General features: G+C 36.8%; 1 protein-coding gene across 2 annotated transcripts in view; it reads left to right on the forward strand.

Moving 5' to 3' along the window:
• The first annotated feature begins 5,038 nt into the window (after positions 1 to 5,038).
• Positions 5,039 to 19,582, forward strand: part of sema4f (sema domain, immunoglobulin domain (Ig), transmembrane domain (TM) and short cytoplasmic domain, (semaphorin) 4F) — a 57,837-nt gene continuing 43,293 nt past the window's right edge. For both annotated transcript variants that reach the window (XM_059535985.1, XM_059535989.1), the window contains exon 1: positions 5,039 to 5,761. In XM_059535985.1, the coding sequence (XP_059391968.1) occupies positions 5,680 to 5,761 (82 nt within the window). In that variant the 5' untranslated portion in view covers positions 5,039 to 5,679. The remainder of the gene's footprint in view (positions 5,762 to 19,582) is intronic.

Raw genomic sequence — 19,582 nt, forward strand, 5'->3', positions numbered from 1 at the left:
ATTTCTGACGTCATTGTAAGCTTTTGAGATATAAGGTTTTGGATAGTAATGACTTAACTGTTACTACATCCTTCTGAAGAAATTAACAATTATTTGGATCAGTATTCTAAAGTGAAGATCATGGTAACCTACTAGTAATGATTTAAGTGTAACCAAAGCAAAATTAATTACTAACCAGAACCTTACAAAAACCTCAGAAATTTTATAATGATGTCAGTAATTACTAGGGTGCTATCATGACCTTCACTTTAGAATTCTGATCCAAAAAATTAGTGATTCCTGTAGAACAGTGTTCTCAATTCCAAGAGGGCAACAGCTCTCCAGATTTTAGCTTCAACTAGCTCCAACTAACACCTGCTTGGAAGTTTCTAGTGATCCTAAAGACCTTGATTAGTTGGATCAGGTGCGTTTGATTAGAGTTGGAGCTAAACTGTGCAGAGCTGTGGCCCTCCAGGAACTGGGTTTGTGACCAATACTTTAGAAGGATGTAGTAACACCTGAATAACTACTATCCAATACTTTACAAAACCCTCAAAAGCTAAAAAAAAAAAATAGTAGATACTGATTCGCTTATACTGAACTACCACATTCGACTAAGCACTATTACTTACTAATGGCGCGTTTCCACCGAGTGGTACGGTACGGGTCGGGTCGGTACCCTTTTATTTGCGTTTCCACTGCCAAAAGTTGAGAATGGTACCAAAAAGCCGAACCGTACCGTACCACTTTTTGGGTACCCTTCCGTTGGGGTACCTAGCACAGTGGAACGGTACTAAAGGGTGGAGCTAGACTCACTGCAGAACGTTGATTGGTTGACAGAGAATCGTCATTTGCGCGTGCCGCAAGGGGAAAGACACAACACACGAGGCGCCATTTCCTCTTCCCGCGCGATCGAATGACGTCAAGCTACTTTCCGTCATACACCACGCCTATCAAGTAAGGGTACTGTTGGCGGTGGAAACGCTAGCCAAATCATGGTTAACAGACCCGACCCGTACCGACCCGTACCGTACCACTCGGTGGAAAAGCGCCATAATTCATTAATCAGTTATTGATAGTTATTGATAGCTAGTAGTTACTAGGGTACTTATATTGCGTTACTCATGTGTTCTTGTGTAGTTATTCATCAATGATGGAACAGTATTCTAAAATATTACCGGTTAATTTCAGCCATCAGCAGTTTTCTGAATACCTACTGTGAATTTGAACTACTCTTTTCACATACTGTTTTTTGCCTGCTATATAGGAAAGTTTTAATATATAGATGCAGCCACTGTCTTTATGAATTAATTATTTAGTTGATTCTTTTAAAACACTGATTCATTCATAAATGAATACTGCCACTATGCGTTGCTTGGAAACACATAACAGTTCGTTCTGCTGAGGTTTTTTTTTTTTTTTTTTTTTGCTGTCTAAAATATATCTAAGTGATTTTTTAAAAAATCTGAAATACAATTCCTCCCTTTTTTCCTTCTTTCAGATTTTTCACCAAACCAAGACTTCGAAATCTGCCATTTGCGGAAACCATTATGATGTAAATGGAGACTATTCCATGATGGTGTCATTTTTTTCATTTAGTTACAAAGTTACAATAATGTCCTAAACAAATGTTTAAAAATAACTCTGAATATTACTATCAAATATGCACACCCTTATTCTTTGTTTGCATGTAATAAGATGACATGGAATCTCCTCTTGACATTCTTAGTGATTCCTTTTCTTGTCAAAGATGGGGGATGGAAAACATACATGTAACACCCACACCATCCCCCTCACCAAGCACCAGAGCTAGAAGTCATCTGACATGTCTGTCTACTCAGGGGCCACAAACCAGATTGTTCCACATCTCCAAATGGCCAGAGATAGTGACCAGATATCACTAGAGATGGTATCACAATACCTGTGTCCTGCTGGTCCAGTTGCCTGAGGTGAAGTACTGAGTAATACTGTTATTACACGGGTGGAGAAGACCAGAAGGTGAATGGAAGGACCGTTAATGAACCTGCAGTTCTGCTGCTGATGACTCAACACACTCCCTCAGCCAGTCAATGAACAGTGCTGGAGTAATGAGGCAGAGGGAGGTGAGGAGTTATCGGAGGTGAGAGGTAAGGGCTGGGGGGAGGGGTAGAGGTGGCCAGTGTACTGGAATACACACACATACTGATGGAAATGAAAAAATATTCGGCTCTGAAAACGTGTGCCAATATCTGTGCATTAAAAAGTCTTGTATTGGGTACATCTGGTTGTGGACACATTCATTTGTGTTTTGATTTCCTGTGCTGCGTTTCATTTCCACAGCTGCTGATATTCCGATATTATTATATGCAGTCGTTTTGCACATTTCTTGCAAAATGTTAATACTATAACTCAGTTTGATTTGAAACTTGTGCCTGTCAAAGCAATCTTGCTTTTGGTCACAAATAACCGTCTGCTTTAAAGAATTAATTGAAACAAGTTCAATTGAAAGTTATATTGAATTATCAGCATTCGTTTTTTGTTGAGAATTTAAAATGTGCAGCAAATGTTTTTTTTTTTTTACAAACAAATAAATAAAAAAGGATTAACCACAAAAATGTAAAGCTTGAAATGTTTTATGTAAAATTGGATATAACTTTACACAGTAAAAACAGAATATCATTTTTCACATTAAAACCATGCTAACATGCATATACAGTATAGTATACACCTTGTGTCTTCCATTGTAAGTACCTCAGGAAAAAATAGGAAAAAAAGATTTTTTAAGTGTAAAAATGAATTGTTGTAGTCAACATTATGCCACAAGTGCTGTCAACAGAGCTTAACTTGTACGGAACTCAGATTATCTATTTTGGAAGACCAATATGCACATATTGATATTTTTATTCTCATTTATATTTCTGAACTGATATTGGTATCCTCATTAACATTTGCTGCACTGTGTTGTCACTGACCTTAGTGCACTAATACATTATCTGTCAGTCCAACATTTTTAACTAAGAGACACATGCACACATCTAATTAATGAAGGTTTGTATGGCTGCGACTGTCCAGACAAAGATTTAATCCAATTGTAATACTGTTTGTCCAGAGCTGTGTCTGTCTATGTTGTCCTGCAAGGTCATCTGTCAGTCTGGGACTGATGGGCACTAGCAGATACACACACATACACATAATTAAAGAGCTTGCTAACCGATTTCCATTTAATTAATGACCAAGCAATTCATACAGTCTGATTTTATGTATCAAACTCTAGTGATAGATATACTCACATATTTTTTTAAATTTAACTTCTTACACACACATATAATTCTTCCACTTCCCCCCATTAAGATATTACACTGTGGATGTGACCCTTTGGAAATATCCCAATCAGAGGTCTCTGTAGGGGTCTCTGCGTAAACCGCAATGCTTCTTTCTTTATACTCAGGGGACAGCGAGACCTCACTTCAAGGGTTCAGGCCCCACACTGTGTGTTACTGGCTCAGCTCAGGGGAAGAATAATAATGTCCTCCACCAGATAAGTTCCATGACAATCCCTTTAAGGTCTTTTCAACATGCCAGAGCTGATTGGTCTTTCTATAAATGACCTTTCTATAAAAGACGTTAGAAGCTGATCAGAGATCAGTTGCTGAAAGTTGTAGTCTGTGATGATAAAGGCATGGGAAGCTGATATGGTAACAGTTATCAAAAGCACACAGCACACTCGGCCCTCCAGGAATTCACCTATGCCTGCTTCTGTCCTTTTGTTTGGTCCATAAAAGAGTTTTCTGGAGTCCAGTAAGGTTGAGTTGAACTCGTGTCCAGCTAGTTGAGAGTTTAAGAATGTAATATAGGCAGAGTAATTAATTATTGCTTGGTTATTTACAAAAGTGGCAATAAAATACAGTCATGAGGGACTGAAAGTTGGCTTACAACAAGTAAATGTTTTCAACCTTAACCACATTCGACAATTTAAATGATTGCCAATTTTAAAACGCTCCCTTTATTTCGAGAAAGAAAAAGATCAAATTAAACCCATCCTGTAAAACAGGATTCTCACCTGTCCAGATGGGGGCGTTCGGAGGAGTGTCAGTGTTTAAGCTGTAAACAATTGCAAATAATAACCTAAATAATCGTTCAAACCGCAGTCATCGAGTCTGATTTGAGCAATCAAGAATTAGGTGAAGAAACTGGATGTTGCGCAACAAAACTTTATCTGTTTATTCCGCAACTTGTTCCTCCGTCACCTTTGACCGCTCGCCGCCTCACAGCTTCGCTGGCCTTTGTCCTGCTGCCCCGTGAAATCCAGAGAGTGCCGAAACCCTCAGATGTCGTTGTTCTTGCGCGGATTACAGAGAGGCAGATGGACAGCGGGTCGTGGCCTGCGCAAATCCGCCCTCCCCCGTGCTTTTGTCGGGAATGGATTTATCAAAGAACTCCCTCTATGCCCTTCTCATTCTTCATACACGTTGCCTTTGCAACAACGACTTATATTAATCATAAATAATAGAAATATAGCCTAGCTTTTGACAGCACCTCCTGCCATAGGGACAGGCTTAATATTTTAATTTCCAAATATTTGAATAGAATAAAATCTGGAAAATTGATGGTCATCATTAGCCTGTCATTAGTACTGAGCTTGATAGCCTAATATATGTTCTTGATGAGACGAGAATCGGTTCTTCGGAGGTTCTATTTTAGCCTACCAGTGTAATCTGATCCACGTAAAAAAAAAAATCTTCGGTGAATGATGTTATAACTTTTGTTTAATATAGCTATTCAATATATAGTTGGTAACTTTTTTTTTATTACATGCATGCAATAATTGCATGTATTTCTGATTTGTAGTTGTTGAAATCTGAAATGATCATCATTTGACAACAGACTGCTGAGGGGAGTAGGCTTCATGCAGTCTGTTTTTTTGCTTCAAATTACTGAAATAATAATTACAGTAACTAGAATTGTTCTTCATACAGGAATTGGAATTGGAACCACGTGAAATGTCTTACAATTCCTTTAAACTCAAGATGCTTTACCTGTTGTGACGTAGTCCACGGGGCGGGGCACGCTTAGCCTAGGACTTGACTGAAGCCTCTGTTGCCTGTTAGAGGTTATTCAGGCGGCTGAGAAGCGAATTCAGCGTAAGGCGGCTGGAAAGCGTTTTGGTTTTCTTTCTTAGGCTTGTACATTTGGCTTTCTGTTGTATATATTTTTGAAATCTCACACGGACATATTCAGATATAATTTACTCGGACGGGAATATCGGATGGTCAGACGGGACAATTGAATTTGTGTTCAGCACGGGCTGGAGGATTTAAACGACAGGCTACAAGCGTGTCTTTTGCTTTAAGCATCTGACAGCGAATGCATTGCACATTGAAATCAACTTCGGGAAAGTTTAACGTTTGCTCGGAAGCAAGCAGATTTTGTTTCTACCCAGATTGTGGGATGCGCTGAATTGTGCTGGATAATATTTCGAGACTCAGAGAAAGAGAACACCGTGGACGTTCTGAATTTCTGTTCTATTGTCAAATACAATAATATGCTGACTTTAAATTAATTTATTAGATATAATATCGATATTTCTTATATTAACTATTTAACCCCCTTAAAATCTGCGTGGCCAAATCTACAAAATTTTTGCTATGATGAGCTGGAGCTGAGACTGGAAATAAAGGACTGTCTCCGAACTTGTAGAAAAGCGGTTGGGTTTGTCGGAACATGAAGCCAGTTACCGGTCTGTTTGTTGCAAGTGTGTTGCTGTGTTCCACGTCCTGGAGCGCGACGGCCAACAGCTATGGAGGTGAGTTCGGCTCAGATGACGAAAGAAAAAATGATAGCTAGCCTATTCTAATGATACCTCTCAAACTTCAGTGTCTGAAACACAGAGAAGCATTACTCAAGTAAAGTCAAATAAGAACTAAATAGTTTTTTTGTTTTGTTTTTTACACTTTTGGAGTGTTAACTTTTTTTTTTTTCTCGAAACAGCGAAACATTAATAGGCGGGAGGCAGGTGACAACCTGTGCGCGCACACTTTCTAATCACCATGGGATTAAAACACGTGACAGGAATAGTTTGGTTCGTGGAAAGTTGTCAGTTCTGTACTGTTTTTGTTTGGTGTTTTGTGTTATCATAAACATTCTCTTTAGTGTTTCTATGTACTTTTCCTTTGACGAGTCGTATAGGCTACTTTGATTCAGGTATGATAGATATGCTATGACATTAACAGGTGTACATTATAAACGAGATACGAAATTTACTCAATGAACACATTATGTTCCTATATTTGTCAAGAAAACGTTGTGTATGTATGTAAAAGGTTGTGTATGCCTAAATTCAAAGGAGAAATACATGTTTATAAATGTGTGTGTGTGTGTGCCTGTGTGTGTCAACATTCCTGGGGGCAGTCCTGTTTCCTCCAACTTAGTTTTTCTGGATTTGTAAATGTGAATGATGTGTTTACTCTCGTGTGTACCTTATTTCGCAGAGACTCTCTCACCTTCTCAGCAGTATAGTTCGCTCCATGTGCAGGTAGTCAGACTTGTACATTTATAAGTAGACTACCGTGAAATAGCAGTTGACAGTTTGGGGCAGACTGCATAATGCATACTAGACAGTGATTTGCACTTTCCATAGGCATGCTGGTGCTAAAATTATGTGAAATGCCACTCTGAAAGAAGGACGGAAGAAAATGTACTTAAAAACACTACAGCATCTTGATCATCCCTCCACACCTGTACACTGTTTAGATACTGTTGTCCACTCACTGGCACATTTTAAATTCTCAGTACCACTGTAGAAGTGCTTTTTGCATTAAGCATATTCTGTCCATATTCTATTATTGCTGCCAGATCAATGGCAATTAATTGTTCTATGTACCAAGGGTTTCATCCACTTACAATTGTGCGGTTGTACTTAATATCCTTACATCACAACACTCTGGTCAGGAATACTGTGAAAACAGGAAAGCCAGGTGATGTAATGTTAACTATCAGGAACGTCTTTTGACCAATGCAATAAAAGCACTGTTGTATGAAATGTATTATACTGTGTGTGACTAGCAATGAGAACATTTTTATGTTAGCAAACTGCAGTCTCTTATTTGTATGGCTGCTGTAGAGAGTGATATGGGAGGCCATAATAATAATACTTAGCTTTATGTGTATTCCTGTGATTTTCAAAATGTGTTATTCTCTAGTGCAGTCCATGTGTGTCTGGCTTCACGTTTGAAGAAAAATCCTTGGCTCATATGAGTACTCCCGAATAGTGTTGTTTCTAAGACTGCTCACATGAAAATGATTAGGAGCTGAAACACAATGGTCACCATTTCACACATTAATGTGGCATTGTGAAGCGTGACTGAATCAAAATCTCCTGTTTTGGAAACAAGCTTTAGACAATGACGGAAAATTTGTAGAATTCAGGATTTCCATTTTAAAGTTCAGGGCTGGTTGTTTGGTGAAGTGGAATGAGCATATTCAGGTTGGCTTCATGTCTCAAAAGGAGTCATTGGAACAAACTAGTTGGAAATATAAAATGGAATGCAGTAGGAAACATGAAGAAACAGCGGTAATAAATAAAGGAATGTAAAAGAAGACAGGTTTAATGAGGTAAATCTTGTGCCTTGGTTTCGGATATTTCACTTCCACCTACACATGGTCATGACTTTTGCATTCTTCTCACAGCTCACTCCTACAGTGTTATATGGTCTCCTGTGCATCAGCAGAAAACCTCACAGACGTTTTGTGTTGCATTCCTAACAAAGAGGCAATGGGCTTTCTGTGTTAAATGTCATAGCCAACGTAAGCAGATTGATGAGAGCTGTATTAATTTTCATGGCATAACAATTTAACTTTGTGTTAAGAATTTGTAATGGGAGGATGTATAGTGCAGTTTTTGTGTTTAGCATTCTGCCAAATTCTTTACTTTCTGATTTAATTTCATGTCTTTAGAAACACTTTAAAGTGCAGTGTTGATTAGATTATCTTTTTTCAAGGGTATATTCATGTAGATGTAATATGATTAAAACAGCAAGACAGGCTAACAGTACACAAGGTCTAATGAAGGTCCTTCTAGGTGTTGGAGGGTAAGACCAGTGTGGCAGACAGCTTGGGTCAAATGTCAGAGGTCACGCTTCCTTTTTGAATAGGTTGTGTAGGGTCTGTTTAGGGATAAGACATTTCCTTAAGCGTTCTTGTCTTTTTCTTACACTTTTACTCCCAGTTTCTTCTCAGTTTATTAAATCCATGTTACAAAAGACTTGATTAATGGTCAGACAGATTACCTAACAACCCAGACTGACAATTTCAGCGAAGACTACACAAATCCACAACCTCGTCCCAACTGATTCTCAGACAAGGAGGATAAATCTTTCACTGAGACAGCCAAAATGGCTTGTCAGTCTGTGTTTGTTGTCTGTTTGATAGACCTGGAGTCATTTGTAATGATGGTAAAATGGTGTGAAGGCACATTTGATGCATGCCTGTGTTTTGTTTTTTGCATCTCTTCTCAGAAACGTATCCATATTTTCCAGCCATAAAGCATTCTAAGTTTTTAGTGTTTCGTCATATAAAAACATGAATTCATTTTGAATCTCACTGCTTGAAATTAGAATTTTCTGACTTTTTCGATATTGATCTTTATCTAACTTTAAAGTCATGTTTAGTAGCATTTTATAGCATTCATGGTCTGACCTTTTCAGTTAAAGGTACATTCTGTAGTTCGGCAATAATTTAAAAGGTTTTACACATTGAAGGGTTCATGTCATGAATATTTTTACTATTTTAATATGTTCCTTGAAGTTCCCTTGTAATGTTAATAAAGTTTTTTGCACAAAAAAGTTTTTAAGGGTCACTTTTTTAAGGCTTGTCAGTAAACGGCCACTGTTATGACTGGCTAATGTCATTGAATAGGAAATAGTATGACCACTTGCTATGCAGTTTTGAAGAAATTATCTATATAAAACTGTAATTTACAGACAAAGCACTATGAAATTATTTGCTTATGTTTTGTGATACAGCTGTTGTCAGTTGGCTGCTTCGTCTTTCAACAAAGGTGTCTTTGCGAACTCCATTACACTGCCTTGCAAACTGCTAGTGGGCAGGGCCTGTGGTGCAGTGATGTGACGATGGCAGTCATATGCAAAAGTATTTCCCCGTGTCATTTTACAAATCCCACAATATTCAAAGAAGCGAGCATGTTTTAAGCTATGAGGCAAATTTTATTTTTAATGTCATGACCCTGTAAAGAAATATGTTTTAGACAGTGGAACACACTTACTATCATGCTTTACCAGTGGAGACAATGGAAGAATCAATACCTGTAAGGCCGAGGAGGTAGAAAAAAGGTCTGAGGCCAGATGACAGAAAACAGAATGAGTGTAAACATACAAGTTGGAAAGATTTGAAAACATTCTGAGCAGTGATGCCAAAGTTCACTCTAAAAAAAAAATCTGTAAAAATGGGGTAAAATATACTGTATAATTTTAAGGATTTTTAAGGAAAAATTATTATTATTTTTTTTTACCATTGTTTTGAATTTTAATTGCGTTGTGTTTTAGAGTTAACAGAAATGCCTGTTAAATTAATGGATTGTGTGCAATGAGATGCCAGTACTTTTTCTATTATTTTATTGATTTTATTTACTTTTTTACAGGTTTCCAAAGCAATTAATTATTGTGTAAAACTCACTAATATCAGTATAATTTACGTAACTCTCAGAGATGACCATGCTGATCTTCATCAAATAAGTGCGGCTTCTAATTGTGGTTTCGCTGCTTAAAGTACACAAAATACAGTGATGCTAATGCGAGCTAAATAACTTCTAAATACATATTTAAACAAATATAATTATGACAGTGAAAGCTATTAAATGCTAATTTTTGCTTATACACTGTTTGTTCACTTTTGTCATATCTCCTGCACCTTTTAGTAAAATGTATGATGCACACATCCTACACAAAAGCTCACACCCATAAGACTCACGCCATCATATAGCCTAGTACTTCCAATCCATTAGTGCTCAAGCTTAACAATCAGATTAACTTTCTGGAACAAAAGCTTTTTGTGTTGCAGGAGGCTCGGAGTAGATCCTATGTCCTGATATATCAGTATTACAAAGACAGATGTTTCTGTCACCCTCTGTTTTCTGACACACACACCCAGACAACTGTCCCCAGTAGAGGATGAATGGACAGTAATACAGTGTCCTGACTCATCGGTATGTGTTCAGTGCTCACAGACTCCTTAAAGCTTATCACGATTTTGCCAAGTAGGACATGTTAATATAAGTCATTGCTGGTCCTAGAACAACATTGCTATCAACCAATTAAAAGAGCATGTCCTGCTTTGCAAAATCACAGTAACCATCTTTTGAGGTCATTTGTCTGCTCTGTATTATGATGCAGCACATGTGACATTATTTCTTAATGCTTTATAGCTTAGATTAAAGTTGTTCAAACTGCTCCAGAGTAATAACTGATTTCAGCAGCCAAAGGCAATGCAATAATGCAGCTACTGCGTGTTTATATTAGCAGACCTTTGAGCTTCTGTGTGCCACACCTGGAGATGTAACGGCTTGTTTCTGTGGTGGTGTGTGACGTGTGGGCTCCCACTGGGGGAGGTGTGACGGTCCCTACTGTGGCAACCCTTGCTAGAAGAGCTGAGTAAAAGACTGCTGCACCCTCAATAAAACTCACACTGCAGGGTGGTAGGAAACAGCTCTCTGTGTCTCATTAAATGTTTCATGTGCTTATTTTAATGAGTGTCTATCTGTTTTCCTCAGCCTGGATCTGTCTGGTACAAAAGTGTAGTAGTTTGTGTGTGGCGGTCCGGTGTTATTGTCTCTGTAGACGAAAACTAGCTCTTAAAGCAAGCCGTTCACAACTTAGGGATCTGGATTTTTAAAAAAAGCCTTTTATGCTCACCCAAGCTGAAAAAAAAATATATATAGCAAAAACAGACTATATAAAATATAGTAAAATATATATAAAAAAAACGTTTAAATAAAAGTTTTCTATTTTTCTATTGTAATTCTGTGCTCAAGAACACTATCAATGTATCATTCTAAATGTCTATATTAACACTTTTAATCACATTAATGCATCCTTGTCTGATTAAGTAAATAATAATAATAAAAAACTCTTACTGACCCCTTACTGAACGTTTGAATAGTGGTGTATATCTGTCAAAGGAAACACATTTAATTACCTGCTCTTATTGGCCAGTGACTGACTCAGCTCATGAATATGTGATAAGCCTTCATGATTGATGGAGGTGCTGTGGGTGCTAGAGCTGCTGAGCTCTGCGCTGATTGGAAAGTATTGATCTGAGAGAACGATGGGACATGATGACACAGTTCAAGGAATATGTGTGCATTGATCTCTTCTTAGATATTATTGAGTTAGTTCTGAATATCTACCCTTGCTTTTAGTTTGTTTGATGCACTCTCTGGCATACCGTTACGTTTTTTACCACCATTCTTTCTTTAGTCATACACATACTACGCGTAGGGAAAGTGTTTTTTTCAAAACCCATTAGACTTTGCCATCTTCGTCTATCCCATTTCTACTATAGGCAGGAATCATACTTCAATTCATGCACGTGTTGGAGAAAAGTGTGCTTATAGCTTCATATTTTGCATATTATGCCAGTACTTCCTGCACTGCTTTTTTAGTGGTGCCGCATGCTGCTGCTAAATCTACATTCTTACGGCAATTAATATTTTACCCAGGTTTGCAGTCTGAATTGAATGTGGTGAGATGAAATAAAAAAACATTTGCAATCAATAAAACACAATGTGACGGATTCATAAACAAATGATACCAATACATACATAATAGACTATTTATTTAATTAAACAAATAATTTTTGTCCTTGTTTAAGATTGGCTGAGCCATGTTTGAAGCCGTTGTAAAATACTATAAATACATTCATTTAAGATTTTTCTATTAGGTTTTTTAATGTTTTATTATTACTATTATTATTATAATTATATATAAGTAAAATAAAGCCTGTGGTAAACATAAATGAACAATATTTTTTGTTTTACAAGGGAAATAACACATTCCTATACCGAAAACAAATTTTGAAGCAGTTTCTCTCCACATTTGTCACTAATCACACAATGCATACGTGCTGCATCATCTGCCGGAACAGCATCCACTTATGAAAGATACCGGAAGTGAGAGAAAAGTGCTTATTACGTATGAAATATGGATATTTTCTTACAAAAACACATTAATTCACAGAAGGCTTTATCCACCCCCCAGAGCCGTGTGAGGCTCATTTTATTATGAATAGTAAGCACTTTATTTGACGACTTGTGGATTGTTCAACTGCAACACCTGATGACTGCAGTGATAGAGCTTGGAATTTCCAGGACAATTTTTTTATATAACTCCGAATCGATTTATCTGAAAGAAGAAAGTCATATACACATAGGTTGCTTCAAGGGTGTGTAAAACACAGTCAAATTTTAGGTTTGGGTGAACTAACCCTTTAAGGTCTGTTCACACCAAGAACGATAACTATAAAAATAACTATATTAGCATCTACACCAGTGCTTATACTAAGTGGACATCACTCACATTTAATTTTGTAATTGTAACCTTCCATTTAATGTAATTTAATTTAAGTTGAAACTTGCTCTCTCTCTCTCTCTCTCTCTCTTGCAAGCGCGCACTTGTTGTATCATTGGTTCTTTCTCTCATTCTGCTTGTTTGTGGTTGGTTGGCCATGTTGTTTTTGGGGTCTGCTCCAAGCATGATTGTGCCAGCAAGGAAACCCATTCAAACCCTTAATGGCAGGATGCAGCCTTGAGAGAACAAAGGAAGACTGGAGTTCTCCCTACATGCATGCACACACACACACATACACACAATCACGACCCTCCCCGTTTCAATCGGAAAAGGCCTGACTAATGGAAATCACTGATTGTTCTGTGGAGGTGAAGGTGGGGGATGTAAAACCCATACCTTGTTAGGTCCCTTCTCACTTTCATCCCATTCTTTATTTCTGGCCTGTAATTGGCCACTGGAGGTGGTAATTAAAACAAGATGGCTTGTGAAATACTGAGGAAGGTTAAGTTGTTAAATGGAGGTTTTTTTCCTGACTGGTCTCAATGCAGGTTGCCTGTTTATGCTGATCTAGGTTCAGTCCTTCCGACCCTGAGACTGAGATCTGATCTGTGTGCAAACAAAACCACTAAAGACTCCTTGTCGAGGTCATATGGGGAGAAGTGGATGCTGGGAAGTCCAGACACAGACTGAGCTTTTGTGCGGATGGCTGTAATATAAAAGAGAAATGGGAAAAAGATGCAAAATGATTTTTTGCATATGTTTCGGATGGCTGTGCAACAGATGCCACCCCCTCCCCTCTCTCTTTCACTCTCTCATCAAACTAAAAGGCTGAAGTATCTCTTTCGAGCTAGCAGAAATATACCCCAGACAAAGAAATGATTTTGATGCATGTCTCTCTGGAGAGATTCTTTCACAAATTGAAATGATTTGGAATGAAGCCAAGCGGGGCAAGGGAAGAGTGTTGCAGGAAGCAGAGTGTGTGTGTTTCCTGCTTTCTCTGTTTTTCTCTCCACCCTCTGGTGCTTGTGCGGCTGCTCCTCTGGTTTTGGTAAAAGCCGCATGGTAGAAAATCATTATTGCCTTGTTCCATTATGGTAATTTAAGTGTTGTGTTTTTGCAACGTAAAAGGGTTTCTGAGTCGGGCACGATCGAGAGATGCATTGAAAGAGGATGAAACTCTAAAAGTGCACACAGCCTTTGATCTCATACTTTGACTTTACTGAGGGGAAAATATTAACCAGGCTCAAAAAGCTTTGTGATATTATGAGAGTGACTGGAGTTAAAGAACAGAGAGAAAGAACAGAATGGAGGGATAAGGCAGAAAAGTGTATCGAAGTGGAAAGAGAGTGTCACCAGATGAGGCTTTAACGGTGTGGGGCTCGGTTTTGTGTATTAGCCACTAATAGGATTGCATTAGAGAGGTCTGTCTCAGTGTGAAATACCCAATCTTTGCCCAAAAAATGTTCAGTTATTTCATGTGAATACCAAAAAACCTGTCAAGAACATGTTTCACCCCAAATTCCAAATTTAGAATAATATTTATATTTTGCAGAAAGGAAAGTATGCCTGTTTGTAGGACCATTACTTATTTTTGCATTGTGACACTGTTTGTATGATAATTATTTAAAAATGATATTTACCGTAATACGAAACCATCTAATTTTCATTCATGTGAATTAATGTAAAATGGGAAAAATATCAAAATACAATAATAGTTAGTACTACTTTAATGTATTTAATTTATGATATTATGATAATTATGATATTTGAAAAAATATTTATTTGTATATTTATTTCATCTACCTAATGTATTTTATTTTGCTGGTTTTATTTAGTACTACACTCCCATTCAAAAGTTTGAGGTTTTACTAATTTTTTTAGCACTTTTATTTAGCACATTGCTCAAAAGTGACAGTTAATACTTTGACACTCTTTTGAAAGGTTGTGTGTGAGGCTTATTTTGATTTGAATCATCTATCGGTTTGGATGGGAGGGGTGTGGAAACGAAAACAAGAAATTCAGTCGGTTTGTGTGGGTGTGTCTGCCATTCTGCATTAATGTGCATGTCTATCAGTCAAATATTTTAGTCAGCATGTAGGTCACTAAATAATGCATAAGTGGCTTCAGCTGGCTTCAGTTGAATGCTCTTACTGATTCGTTGGAACTTCAGCTTGTCTGTTATATCACTGAACCGGAAATAACTCGCTATAAACCACTTGTTACACATTTCCTCCAACCTGTGTTTGTCATCCTCATTTAAGAAAACTAACATGGTGCTTCACAGGTTCAGTTTTTGGTCAGATGCTCTGTGTTTACTGGTTAGTCACTGAGTGAGCATTTAATTTGTGTAACAGAAGCTTGGGCAGTCTTTAATTGATAGTTTGTAAATCCAGTAATATTATCATTAAAAATATTTAAATGCATCAGGCATTCAAAAGCATTTGTTCACAGGGGATAAGTAATATACAACTCTCTCTCTCTCACATCTCCTCCTGCTTTTTGATGACAGGAAATGCATTCAGCTTGTTCTTTTACAACTGAAAGTTTATAAAAACTGCATACTGAGTAGTTACTACATTTGAAGAGCAATTTGTGACTGTTAAAGGGGTCATCGGATGCAAAATTCACTTTATATGTTGTTTGAACATAAATGTGTGTTGGAAGTGCGTGTACACATCCACCCTATAATAATAATAATAATAAAAATGTAAATCTATATTTTAAAATGCTCTTCCTCAAATCAGGTTGTTCTGAGATTCCTGTCAGAATGACGTAGTTCTACACAGGCCCCTCCCATGATAGTTGATTGACAAGGCCATCTTGCCTTAGACCTGACCTGAGTGAGCTGTCCACCAAAGGGGATGGGAAAACATGAGTGTGTCTGATTAATAGGGCTGGGTATTGATTCAGATTGATTCAGATATTCACAAGCTCTTGATTCAGTTCGATTCTCATTTTTTTTTAATTACATTAAATATAATTTTTAATACAAATGCTTCTGAAATTTATACAAAAATTTACAGTAAACATCAGTTTACAAATGGTGAATTTATAAAAATAAATTAATATCCACAGGCCTGAATTTTAAACCTTTTCTCTTTTTTTTTGTATAGGGCTTTTTTAAACCGTAATATGGCCGTATAAAATGTTCTTCTATTTCTTTCTGGTAATCAGATAAAACCATTGAATTTATCCTAATCAAATGAAGAAAAAAAACCTTTAATTTCTTGGCAAACAAAGTGCTGCACAACAGAGGTTTACTGTTAAAATAAAAATAAAACAAATGTGATTTCTTTCCTTTAAATATAAAGATTAATTAATATTTCTGAATAGTAGTAGTAGTAGCATTGTTGTTACATTGAGTCTTAAGACTGCTAAATAGTAATATATTTTTTAGTTTCTTCACGTTAAAATAAACTTTTATTTTGACGGCTTGCCGTGAGGAGCTTGCAGCTGCTGTGTATGTGATATGAAATTAACGTTTTGTCAAATTAAACAATAAAATGCTAATGACTCTCAGAGCAGTTGGGGATGAAATTGGTGTATTCATATCATCACATATCACATATCATGTGAGACGACAGAGGTTCACATTAATCAGATCTTCTTTTAAATGTTTGCTGAATTAAATACCGGGAAAGATCGATTCACGGCTTTTAAATCGATATTGAATCATAAATGATTGATGTCATAAGAAAAAAAAAAAAAAGATGAATCGAAAAATCTATTTTTTGCCCAGCCCTTTTGATTAAGCGATTAAATTTTGTTGTTGGATGTAATAATGAATATAGTAGTCATCATTTACTCCTGACATCTGAGCCACTGAAGACGCAGTGGATTAACATTACTTTCGTATTTAAAGGGAATGCACAGATCCCTGATCTGTCTAAATGTGTCTATGTTCGCGTGAATCATTTGTGATCCAGCTTCATCTACAGAAGAAGTGAGTATAAGGGTTTTTTTATGAATCTTTGCAAATCGCCTTTCCTAATAATGTGCTAGTTAGCTAGTTTTGTGCGTCAGTCCTCAAAGAGAGAGGGGCGGGGTAATAGCAGAGCTCATTAGCAATTAAAGGAACATGGACTAAAACAGCTTGCTGAAAACAGAGCTGATTTTGACAGGGTAAAAAGGGTGTTTTTACACTACCATTGAGATTTTTTAAAAATAAGTGTTAAATAAAGTATAAATGAATATAATATGAATAAAATCAGGATGTACTATGTCAGCCATGCTGTCAATGAGATGTGCCATCATCTCAGTATTTTTCATCTACAGTTTTATGAATACTATGAATTGAATTTTCACTTTGTTTTTCACCTATTATATAGTATTAAAGCCAACAGACAAATTTACAGTATTCAATTTGTTGTCCTTAATCACTGCAGAATTCATTCACTCACAAATATTTGAACATTTAAGATTCTAAGTTGAATTGAAGTCAAACATATTTGTATAATATTAATAAAGTGAGTGACTCTCCTCAATGACCTCATCGCAATTCTAGGACATTAACTGACACAAAGTAACATTCGTTCAATAAACATTAAACCACATGCTAATGGAGTGTAACCAGAACACACCATATGCACACAAGAGACAGAGGTCGATCACATCAATTCATAAATATATAGCAGGTCAGCTTACAGATATATAGTAAGGGTCTACAAGCATGTGTGGTTTAGACACTGTAAAGCTCAGCATTGCTGTATAAACAGTGAGTGATGATGTCACTCTGAAGATGTACAGCAAGGAAAGTTTGAAATAGGGTAGTGTTATTTTAGCCACTAAAGGAAGGTTTTTTTTTTTTTTTTTTTATAGAGTTTTGACCATATATAGTGTTTGGGTTTGAGCTGCTCCAAATGACTGAATGCAGACAATTGTGTTTGTTTTACATGTACAGTTTCAAAGGCTGTGATAGTGGACACAGGCGGCTGTGTTTTACATCACTCTCTCTCTCTTTCTCATTAGTCTTGAAGGCTCTCTGTATAAGACGTAAGAGCTGATGTCCAGAGGTACCAGGCAACCATGCCTGACGACAGTCAGCTGAGATTTGTTTCTATGCTTGTTTGTTTGTGTGTTATAAATATAGCCTCTAAAATATGGCACAGCTTGTTTACTTGAAAAATTTATGTTTTGTTTGTTTACGTCTGACCTACATGTTTGAAAAGGAACAAACAAGCAACAATTTACATTAAAGTTTTAAAAGAATTGTTTCATTTGTAGAAGAATACTTAATGCCACAAAACTTTCAAATAGGGGAGGCTATTTATATATTTAATTCATTCATAACGGTTTAATGATGGTTTTATGTTTTTGTATGTTACTATAAAAAATATATTCATAATTTTTTTATTACTTAACCTTTCATTGACAATAGGCAATTTAATTGCAGGTCTTGTTGTGTCAACTGATGCCATATAGAGCGAGAAAAAAGTTGACACGTTCAATAAACTGCATCTTTTGTCCTGAATAATAGCAGAAATGTTTACTTTATTTTAAATATTTATTTTACTCAACTGTCTGTGTCTATGCAGAAATGTACTGCCAAAAATAACATTAATCTAAGAAATATTTACTGGAGTGAAAAGTATGACAACTATCCCCAGGTTCCCTAAACAGGTTTTCCGTCTACATGTATGACGATACATGAGTGTGCATAAAAGTTATTTTCACTTTCAGTATTAATGTTGAAAGACCATATGAAAACCAGCTTTTTGATCATATGAAGCCTATCTACCTGGATGTGTGATGTGCATAAACATTACTTAGTGTTTACAGGGTGTGTGTGCTATAGACAAAATCATAGAATAGCCCTGAAGAGTTTATTTATGTCTTTATGAATCACACACACAAACTACGGCAATGGCATTTGAAGGTGAAATTCAAGACATACTGAAAGAGAATGAGGCCTGATAGAAGAAGAGAGAGAGACAGAAAGAGAGAGAGAGAGAGGTCAGATGTTGGTCCGTGGTTAATGCATTTATATCAACTATGTTTGTGCTGTCAGATGTTTGCTATTGTTTTGTCCAAGGACACTAACTGGGAAAGTCGGTGCACTGCTGATAAATTTATTCCCTGCTATTCTGCTGTTGAATGAGATGTGTGTGTGTGTGTGTGTGTGTGTGTGTGTGTGTGTGTGTGTGTGTGTGTGTGTGTGTGTGTGTGGTGTGTGTGCTACACTGAAAGAGCATCTATTCATTCTCCACAGTGACAGTGAGACACACACTGATGTGAAGTGATCTCCCCTCAAGGGGTCTTACAGAGAGAGAATAACAGCAAAAAGAAAGACATGCAGGAGGAAAGCTGGATCTAAACAGGATCACAGACACTCCTTCATTTAGATAATCATTAATAATTAATGGATAAGTAAATGAACACACACTGCTTTTTCTGACCTCATAAACAAATATTTTTGAACATGTCCCTTTCAATATGATTACTGCAGTATAACTGTAAGGACAAAAAAGTATGTTTCTTGGATTAGAGTGTGTGATAGAGATTAATGCGACCTCCAATCAATGCCACAGTGTGAGTGTGTTTGTGTGCCATTGTTTGTAGTGGAAGTAAGCCTTTGACTCAACATTATCACTGTGTGATAAAGTGCAAACCAAAACATAGCTAAAGTGTAAAAATGACTGCTATTGAGTACATAAACACGCACACATAGTAGTGGCTACATTACAGCATTTCTAGGTCACTCTACGCTTTGCCCTTCATTCCTAAACGGGTCCATGTTGGTTTTGGTGTTTGGTTGTATAGTCCTTGCCAAATAATTAACTTGGCTGAAGTGTTAAAGGGATAACAAAAACGAAAATTCTGTCTTAATTCACTCACCTTTATGGGATTCCAAACCTTCAAATGAAGATATTGAATTAATGAATTAATGAAACTTTGGAGATTTCGGTCCCTTCATTGAAACTACATGCAATCAAATCTTTGGTGCGGTTCATAGAGACATTGTAAACGTAATCCATATTACCGGTATTTGAGTGAAGAAACATGATTGCTTTATATGATGACCAGATTTAATGTATGCTTTTATTCAT

Source organism: Carassius carassius, chromosome 3 (genome assembly GCF_963082965.1).
Source record: "Carassius carassius chromosome 3, fCarCar2.1, whole genome shotgun sequence".
In the NCBI taxonomy this organism is placed as follows: Eukaryota; Metazoa; Chordata; class Actinopteri; order Cypriniformes; family Cyprinidae; genus Carassius; species Carassius carassius.